This window comes from Lagopus muta, chromosome 3 (genome assembly GCF_023343835.1).
Source record: "Lagopus muta isolate bLagMut1 chromosome 3, bLagMut1 primary, whole genome shotgun sequence".
NCBI classification, from domain to species: domain Eukaryota; kingdom Metazoa; phylum Chordata; class Aves; order Galliformes; family Phasianidae; genus Lagopus; species Lagopus muta.
In genome coordinates, this window is record NC_064435.1 from 69,657,397 (window position 1) to 69,667,889 (window position 10,493).

Here is a 10,493-nt window from a genome sequence, read left to right on the forward strand (position 1 = left end):
GATGTGTTGCATGACCAGCAGCAGAATCAGGAAGGTGCAGTCACCAGGGGATTGCACAGTGTTGGCATGCAGAAGGAAGAAAGCTGGCTCTGCCATCACTAGATCACCCTCAGATACTTTTATGTGTTCTGCCAAGCCCAGACCACAGGGTAGCAATGGGATCCTTGGGAAACCACAGTTGTCTTTCACTTACTGTCTTTGGCTCACTTCCCTGCTCAGAAACACAGTATGTACCTCCAGGATCGTGATGAAATGATTGCATCAGCTTTGCCTAAGGCAAACCAAAGTGTGTTGAAAGCATGTTCTTTTGTTTTGCTTTGTTTCTCAGCTCCTTTCTGCTTTACAAAGAGATCTTAGTCACATGGAAACTGTCCGCTGAAATCTGACTTCTGTTATGCTCTAATGGCTGAAACCACTAAAGGCAACATCTTATGAAACTAATGGCTGCACAGTTATGTAGAGCCTTGCTCTTTGGAACTGGAGGCCAGTCCCAACTCTATATTCGTATATTGTACAAAGCAACCAGGGAAGCTTGTAGTATACTCAGTTATCATAAGATACTGCTGCATTTTAGAATTTAACTCCTATAGAGCACCAAAAATGAGCATGAAGATTTGGAAGGCTGAAAAGGACTGTATTTAATAAGGCAGGTGTGCATATGACATTCAATATACATTCAATATCACATTCAACATATATAGAATTATAGAATCAAAGAATCATAGAATCCTTAGAGTTGGAAGGGACCTCTGAACGCCATCTAGTCCAACTCTCCTGCAATGAACAGGGACACCTCCAGCTAGATCAGGTTGCCTAGGGCCCGATCCAGCCTCACCTTGAAAGTCTCTGGGTACAGGACATCCACCACATCTCTGGGTAACCTGTTCCAGTGCCTCACCACACTTAGTGCAAAAGACTTTTTCCTTATATCCTAAATCTACCCTCTTTAAGCTTGAAGATATCCAAATATAACCCGAATCGCAATCACAGCTTTATCTGTGCTGGCTGTGGTTTGCAGACATATGCTCTGATGTTCTGATGCTCAACTTATACTTCTTACCCACAACTCTTTGGGAAGCTGTTTCATAGCTGTTTCGTAGAATTATAGAATCATAGAGTTACAGAATCATAGAATCATAGAATCATACAATGACCTGAATTGGAAGGGACCTCAAAGCCCACCCAGCCCCGACCTCATGCCATGGGTCAGTTCAGCTGCCCAGGGCCTCATCCAACCTGGCCTTGAGCACCTCCAGGGATGGGGCACCCACAAATCTTTTCTGTACAGCTGTGCCAGGGCTTCACCGCCCTCTGTTTATTGTCATTCTGCTACCACTCCTAGCAAATCAAAATGGCACTGGTTGCTTATTAACAAGAGCTAATCTCTCTTCCTGTGTGAATGCATGCACTGTAATAATATTCCTTGGTCTCTGCATGTGCAGGCAATAAAAATGAAATGCACTCTTCAGTGTCTAACTCTTTGCTAGGAAAATATCTCAATCGTGAATCCTATTTTAGATTTTTTAATTAATTCAAACACATCTCAGCTAAGCCCTTTAATATGCCTCCAGTACACCCTCCCCTCTGATATAAATATCTTTAACATTATAAGAATAGTATTAAGACCAAATGAGGAAAGCACAGCGAGCATCAAAACTAATTACCTTAAATCCTGTTCTTTATATCAGTTATGCTCTTTTCACAGGACAAAATTCTTTGTTTCTACCACTGGAAACATGCCAAAATGCTTAACATTCCTTTAAGGAGAGTGAAGTTATGCTACAAAATGTTAATTAAACTGACATGGATGTAGATTTTAAAAGTACAGAAGAACAGTTCACAAAAGGGATTGGTAGATACAGTGATTAGACCACCAAAAAAATAAAAAAATAGAAGTTTCCACCACACCATTCTCAATGTAGAATTTATCTGATACTGCTGAGAAATATGCATTTAAATAAAAATGCAATTTAGGAATGCAAAATTATTGACATTGTTTATTACCTGTATTGTGATTTTCCATGTGTATTTCTACTACCACAAATCTAACGAGAAGGAGGTGGTTGTTCAGGGAAGCTGACTGTAACTGCAGTTTTGGTCAGCTCTTTGTATTTGTAGTTGAGATCTGTTCTTCCTGAAATTGCATAAAAAATAGTTAAAATGTGTCTATGGCCTGATGCATATAGAACAGGCTACCCAGAGAGGCTGTGAAATCTTTCTTTGAAGATATTCAACATTCTCCTGGACATTTTCCTGTGCAACCCACTGTAGAGCACTGTGTGGTCAGCAGGGCTGGACTAGATGGTCCCCAGAGGTCCCTTCCAACCCCTACCACTCTGTGATTCTGTGCTATCAGGTAATGACTTGATCTCCACCAAAGAAATTAGTTGCATTGCCATCTCTCTTCGACTTTTCTTTCCAAGCTTTATGAGCTGTGAATTCTGTCATGACTTTACAATACTGTATGTCTTGCTTTTATTCAAACAATTGCTCTCTATACAATACTGTACAGTCTCACAGTTTGAGAAACTTCATCACACTTTCATCAACACCACATATGATGTATTTACTGCCCAAATCTGGCATTTCCATTGTCTTGATTCACTCTCCCCAGCTACAGGAGTTAAGCTATCAAATTGGCCCCCTCTAAAAACAAAACAATCAAACAATTTTGGTAAGACTCAGTTTAGGCTAACAGACTGATCAGTTTACTTTTAATTCTGAGACCACTGCATAACATCTAGACCCGTGGAGAGCCTGAGGCTACACTACCAACACAGTATCAACACAGAAATGCTCTTAAACAGCCCTCATTTTGTCTCCCAGCAACCTCCTTCATCCCTCCATTTATTTTTCCCGTTGCTGAGAAACACCTTTCTGAAAGCCCTTTTCCTGCTTCCTTCCCTGGAACAGTGTCAAAGTGGCACCTCCCCACCTCCTCACCAGTGAGTTCTTATCCCCACATGCTAAGAACATCAGAGACAAAACTGGGAAGAATGGTTTGCAGAAGAGCTGGTTGAAGCAGATGTTCCTCCTGCCTTTCATAGCGCTGGTGATGCTGGGTGGAAGAGGTTTGGGTTTGCAGGTTGCTGTTCTTTCAAAGCTGCTTCATCAAATAAATGTATCTGGGTTGCATAAGGTCTGTCCTCCCTCAGTTGTGTTCCAGTTTGCTGAGTCATTTTAATGTGATTTTGCACTATTTGGCCAAACAAGTTTATAGGACAGAGAATTGTAAGACAAACTCAGCTACTGGAACTAATGCCGTTTAACATGGTTACAATTTGCTTCAGTAGCTCAGCATACCACTATTTATATTTGCATGAGAAGAAAGCTCACAGTGACGATGAGCAAGCACAAACGGAATGCCCTCAGGGCACAATCAAAAGCATGCTTCCTGCAACTTACTGGCTTATCAAGCTTTAATGATGTCCCAAGACGATTTGATTTTGTTGCATACTGGAGATAAGCTAATCTTCCAGATAACAAACATTCAGCAACGCATAACGAAATACAAGGTGTCATGATGATGTAACACAACCAGGGCTCCTTCTTTCAGAGTCCCGAGGAGGTGAAAATCCACTCTTTACCCAAATCCAGCATCCTACAGCGTCTTGCTGCATTCAGAGACAACACTCAGCAGCTCGGCTGAGCACTGATAAGCCGGGCTGCGTGTGAGAGGCAGCGCACTGTTACTGCAGTGTTTGACACGGGCCCCTCTGAGCGTCGGTTGCCTCAGCCTGAGCTTCCCTCCCCTAGGAGGGAAGCAAACCTCCTCTAGGCCTCATTGATGACGACCACGGAGAGGGGCCCCATCTTGTGGACGTTTCCTGGAGTACGCACGGCGGTAGCAGGCGCCGTGCTCGTAAAGCAGCGCTGTAAAGCCAGCTCCCGTAGCCATCACCGGGACTTAACCAGAGCTAGGGTGCCCCGCTCCGTGTACTAAAAGCACCTCCTTTCTCTTGGGCTACTCCTGCCTGTCCTGCAGGTGTGAGGAGCCCAGCCTAAATTTTTGAAGACCTGGAGAGAAGCTTCTGCGCTGCCTGCAAGCTCCATCCTTGTGCTCAGGGGAGGGGAGGATGAGGGCAGCCGGGAATGAACGGAGACGAGCGGAACGGGTCAGACTGAATCGGCTGCAGGGATCCGGGGCACTGGGGGGAGAGGGGGTAAGTAAGCTGTGAGGGGTCTGGAGCACTGCTCTTATGGGGAGCAGCTGAGAGGACTGGGATTGTTCAGTCTGGAAAAGCAGGAGCTCAGAGAAGATCTTATCACATTCTACAACTGCCAGAAAGGAGCTTGTAGCAAGATGGGGTTGGCTTCTTTTCTCAAGTAACAGGGATAGAATGACAGATAAAGGCCTTCAGTTGCACCAGAGGAGGTTCAGGTTGGTTGTTAGGAAAAATTATTCTCAGAAAGAGTGGTGAGGCATCGGAACAGGCTGCCTAGGAAGGCAGTGGAGTCATCGTCCTTGGAGGTGTTCAAAAAATGTGTAGATGTGGCACTGAGGGATATGGGTTAGTGGGCATGGTGGTTAATGGTTGGACTGGATGATCTTAGCGGTCTTTTCCAATGTTTCCTTCTCTCCTGCAGCTATTGAATGTTCTCCATTGCTTCCCATCTTTGCTTATCATCTCTTTGGCAATACCTCCATTGATACAGCTGCCGAAATTGCAAGATGGACACATTGACAGCAGACAGAAAAGCAAGCATACTTTGGTCAACTCAACCCAAGAGCTGAGCTTCATGCCACTTACAGCATCTCTGACTACACACTTTGCAGCAATATGTTCTAACAAATTCATCTTAAGGTATGCAGACAAATGGCACACAATATAGATAGGTCGAGAGCACAGCAATCTGTGAAACTGCCAGACCTTCTTGCTATCAGAGGGAAAGTAATATCCATGCAGATGGTGGCCTTGATTTATAGACCTTGTTAAGGTAATCATATGAGAAACTAGCAGATGTTGTAGAAAATAAAATAAGAAGAGATGAAGACTTTGAGGATCTCTGAATAAGCACAAACTACCCAGTTATTGCCAAGGCAGTTAAATTCAAAATACCCCAAAAAAAGGTCATCTGGTCAGCAAAACCAGAACCAGTGCAGTAAAAGTTAACAGGAATGTTTATTATTGTTTATATTTTTGTTTGTTTGTTTACCTGGTTTACCTGTTGGTCAGCCCTGTCCCTGATCATTGTATCTTGGAGCAGCACATTGAACTCACTGTTTCCACAGTGTTCATTCCTGACTTACTTTCACAGTTGGGAGGGGCTGTCTATGTTTTCCCTTGATGTCAATGAAGCAATACTGGAAATGCTTTTTTTAACAGAGCTAATGGAATTCCTGGAGGTTGCCAAACAGCATCATTCCCTCCTAAGTCCTTAACACAGCCAACTGTTCATTTCATGAATGCGAATTTTGATCACTACAGCATCACTATCTCTGAGACAAATGCATTATAGGCAATAAAAATATTCTTCATGCAAACTTAGGGTGGTTCTATTCTAATACCTGCAACTAAGAATCCTCATACCAAAATAAAACCTGAAAATACTCAGGTAATGTCAGAATGAAAAGTCATACCCTTTAGGACACATGAATGGCAAAACAGTTTCATTACTGTTGATGTCATAATGTAGAACAATGAAACAAATACAAATCAAGATAAATTCAAACAGTGCTTTAATGCTTAATGGTCCTTCAGTCCAACTTTGAGTTCACAATCTTCTGTAAGCCTTGCAAAAAATAAATTAGTGTAAGTTAAACTGTTTCTGTTCCTTGTTTCTATCCATCTTCCTCTTGACCGTTTTCTTCTCTAAAATTCAATTGAACTCTGATTTTGAAGCCAGTGTTCCTTTATGTTTTTGTCAAATAAATGTCTTGATCCAATCAATCATATCCTTTCTAGCTTCTTCAATATAAGGCTTATCAGCAGGTTTCATATCTTCTGGCTTCAGTTGTGCAAACCCATGAACCTGTCCAGGATAAACTTTAATTTTATATGGAACTTTACAGTACTGTTTCAACTTCTCATCCAATAAGGTAATCTGTAAAATAAAGCATTTTTCTGTTAGGCTGTGTTTTTTTAAGTTTGACAAACTCGCCATTAATCACATCTTTGCTCTTTCTCCATAATCACAATTGAAGTGGATTCTGTTATTCAGTACGTGAGAAAATCCCTCTTTGGAATGTGAGACTGAAATGGTTTTCAAAAATATGGGTGTGCCTGAGTACCCCCAGCAGCTACTGCTAAGGTGGCTTGGTGAATCTTGTTGTAAATGAATAGGTGCACTTCTATTCAGAGGCATAACATGGCTTATAACCTGATTTTAAACTCTGATCTTGAGAGAACATATTCCTCGAGAGAATACATTGCCTAAGTCTTAATAATTCACATCCTAAATATTTTCATAAACTTAGTAATAACACTTAAGAAAGCAGTTGCTTTTTCTCATTTTGCTGTACAACAAAAGCAATTGTCATCGGTCTACATCATTAGAAAGTTCTATCACTGAGCTGACACTATTTTTTTCCATTCAAAGATGGTCCAAATTGAGTCATCTAACTATCTCTTGTCCCATATATGACTGCAGTATCCAAGTTCTTGAGGTGTTTGGTTCATATAAGTAGGATCTTCCTGCCCATTTTCACACTCTGCTTGCATAGCCACTGAGAGACCAATAATAGATTTTTACTGCATTTCTCAACTCAAAGAGAAGCTCCGAATAACGTGAGCAAGATATGGGGGAAGTAAGCTGAAATATAAGCAAAACAATCCAGCCTATGTGATTTTTCATATCTGAAAATGATTTCTGACAGGCTAGGAATTCTCTCTAGGATAGAAGAAAAATGGAAAAATAAAAATCATTTCTAATACAACCTACCTGGTCATAAGAAATAGTGTGGTCTTTCTCTCCAAATATAAAAAACGTGGGATTTAGTAAATTGTATCTTTCTTCAGAGTCCCTTATTATTCCTATTTGAGGAAAAGGATGTTAGTGAGGTTATCATTCCTGCAAGATGAATGAAAAATTCTGTGACAAAATTTCTATTTAGCTTTATTTGTTAGATACTTTTTTTACTTGAGGAGAGTTTCTATTCTGATGGATGAAAAGAGCATTTGGGAAGTAGTACATTCTCCCCAAGCACTGAAAAAATATTAGAAAATGTACATGCACAGGAAACACTTTTTTTTTCCAATTTACAGTATTCTTATAATGTTGATAGCAATATAGCACATGGCTGAAACAGCCATAATTAAAATTTTCAACTCACCTTTAAGTTGAGTACTTACAGAAAACACTACAAAGCAGTAACTAGACTTACAAACTACATATAATGATGTGAGTTCGTGTAAGTTTTCATTTCTACACTACCATAGAGGGACACCCCAGCGGATAATTGAGGATTTTTCAGCATCAAGTGATGTACTGCCATTCCACCCCAGGAAAACCCAACGATACCAATCTTCTTTGCATCGCATTGTTCCTTTAGATACTTCAAGACAACATCAGCTTCCCTAAGACATATAAACAAAAGAGAACTAAGGGATCTATAGCATAATCAATATTTGACTGCTTAAGAAGTAAATTGAAAGAGATACATGAAATTTTCTGCACCTGCACCTCCAATCACTTAAAACAGAGAGTACATTAAAAAGCAATGGCTTCTATTCTTGGATGGGAGTTAACATTTCTGGTCCTAGTTTAGGGAAGTAGCCGTACACAGTTGTAGTGCTTAAATACTTACCTGAATTGTGACCTGCTCCTTTGCTTTCAAAAGAAGCATTTTTTCACTGAATCACTTTGTTTAGGACAGGACAACTAAAGACAAGACATATCTGCAAGCAGAACAACATCTTGCATTATGGAATGTGGGAATAGATGAGCTTGAATGTGTTACCTCTACTGAGTCTACCTATTTAGATAAGAAATTATCTCGAGTGTGTCATTCCTGTTGCATGAGTTAATAATATCCAACCAAGCCACATACAAAATTACTATATTAAATAATAATTACTCAACATTAATATATCACCAGCTACAATGTTTTCAAAAATGAGTACTGCATGAGGTATAATGAATTAAATACAAAAAAATGTATAGATCAGAGCAGGTCACTTTTTAAATTAATTTTTTAAATTAATTTTTTATTACTAACTTCATGGGGGTAATGTTTTTATCTTTTTCATTATCTACAAAATTTTAAGTGAATTTTAAATGCAGACTGCATACACTAATAACCGTATTTTCAAGTATTAGGTATATTAGTATGTCTATCACAAATGTGCATAGTCTGACAAAAAAGCAGTATGAAAGTGCCATGATCAGCAGATCATGTTCAAGGCTATATGAGCAGCATGTTATGAATGAATGAGTTCTTTCAGCTCTGGTTTATTTGAGATAGTATAATGTAAGTCATGAGTATGTGGGATTCCTGGTGCTCTGAGAGATCTTAAAGGGCAGCTACAAGTCAACGCCTAGTAGACAACACAGCTATGTTCTTCAGGTGTTCAATGGTTAAGACAGTTGTCTGGAGTAGGAATTCTTATAGGTATTAGTCGTTTCTCTTTTCCAAAATTTCAGTCACAACTCTGCAACTGTACAGTCAAAAGCTTTGCTGAGAGATGTTGGTTGGGCCACGAGTGCTGCAGGGGCCAAATAAACACTTTGTGGCTTACAAGATGATAGCTGAGTAATAGGCTGTCACTGTATGTTGTTCTCTGAAGTTTCAGGTTGTGGTAACAGATACTGAAGAAGCAGTAATGCCTGCCTTAATTTAAGGAAGCTTTTTTTTTATACTGGCTTTGCTAGGATCTACAGATAGTGGCCACTCCACATATTGAGAAAAACAGCATAGTTGATCAGACGAGTATTTGGGCAAATTCTGCACATTCTGACCTAGTACTGCTCAGGAGATTATCAGCTATCTATCATTTACAAGGGAGAAAGAAAGATGGGCAAGTGACAACTGGTAGATAGCACGTGTACTTGTGGAAGAGTTTTCCTCCGTATCCTAAGGACCTGGAAGCAGTATCCATACTAATAAGTGAGAGTTCTAGGTGTTTCATAGCCTGTGAGACACCAGTTATGGGTCTGTGCAGCCAGTGTGACATAGTTAGAAAAGGGTCTGTGAGGAGGGGACAATAAGCAGCATGATAGATGGAGCAGATGACCATTTCCAAATCCCAGGGTAGTGCTTGGGACCACAGAAGAACCACGCAGAATAAAATAATTGTGTGCATGCAGCCAGCTTGCCCTGCTGTGAGGGTCACTTTAAACATTTCAGATACGTACAGTTTCCCCTTGTTTGCAAAATGCTTTTTAAAATGCAAGCACAGTTATGCATCCTACCTGTCTACTTTCATAGGGTCATGTTCTTTCATCCAGTCAGCAAAGTCATGCCAGTGATTTGTAGTTTTCCAGGGGTCCTTCCCCTTGAAGAAGTCTGGGCAGATGGTTCTGTGTAAGACATGGAAACAAATCAACTTTTATGTCCAGGTGGGGAGAATCTGTGGATATCTAAATGACTTCTAATGTCTTTTCTACTCCAGGGTGTACACCTACACAGTTATCATCTGAATCATATTCTACTTATCCTGTTCTGGCAATCAGCAAAGCTAAAATTATATGTCTTGCTATGGAAAAAAAAAACCACATGCAAATAAACTCTCCTACTTTCCTTAGACACAGTAGAAAAGTAAAGGAATAAAGCAACCCTCCTGATTCCAAATGAATGGTTATTTACCTCTTTGCTAGTAAAATTTAAAGCAACCCCTTGCTGCTGTATGAACTCTGAAAGGCTTGGTTTGAAAAGCTTACACAATTTAAAGTTCATACTAATGTTTGGAGTTTTTTTTTAATCTTTTAATTATCCACATTGCCACATGAGCACAAACACTGCCACTTCATCACCTTCCTTGCAGCTTTTTGCTCAGATAGCCATTCTTGACTGATCAGTTTTAGTACCTTTGGTGGCCACGAAGTGCTATAGGTGTGTGGAAAACATACACAGTGCTCTGGTGACCTATCAGTGCATTGATTAAGAGGAGAATAGGAATGATAAGTGCTTACATGTATCCATCACCTGCAATTAAATCAACTATATATCTATTGTCTGGGAACATCCATCCAAATATATCATGAATCACAATCACAGCTTTGTTTGTGAAATAAGATGGTCTGCAAATGTATGCCTTGATATGCTCAATTTGCACTTCATGTCCAAGACATCCATATCCAGATCTTTCCCCAGTATTGTACAGGAAAGGATCAGCCATCTGGAAACCTGGGAGAAAAAAAAAAAGAAAAAGTGTGAGAAAGTCAAATTTGTTAGTACAAGATTAGGACAAACAAGGGCAAGTGCAGTCAGCAGAAAGGAGTTCAATAGCTTTGATAAATAACATTGACATCCTTGTCTGAAAGGAGAAAGTAGTAAAATGCAAAAGCCATGCACCAATTCAGAATGGATCTTAGTCTATTATATGTTATTAAAC

General features: G+C 40.0%; 1 protein-coding gene across 1 annotated transcript; it reads right to left on the minus strand.

Moving 5' to 3' along the window:
- Positions 1-5,864: 5,864 nt before the first annotated feature.
- Positions 5,865-10,277, minus strand: LOC125690809 (carboxymethylenebutenolidase homolog). Its single transcript, XM_048939528.1, has 5 exons — positions 10,072-10,277; positions 9,352-9,459; positions 7,375-7,517; positions 6,883-6,974; positions 5,865-6,045 (listed from the first exon to the last, which is right to left on the minus strand). The coding sequence occupies exons 1-5, from the start codon at positions 10,275-10,277 to the stop codon at positions 5,866-5,868; spliced, it is 729 nt and encodes a 242-aa protein (XP_048795485.1). The 3' UTR covers position 5,865.
- Positions 10,278-10,493: the final 216 nt, after the last annotated feature.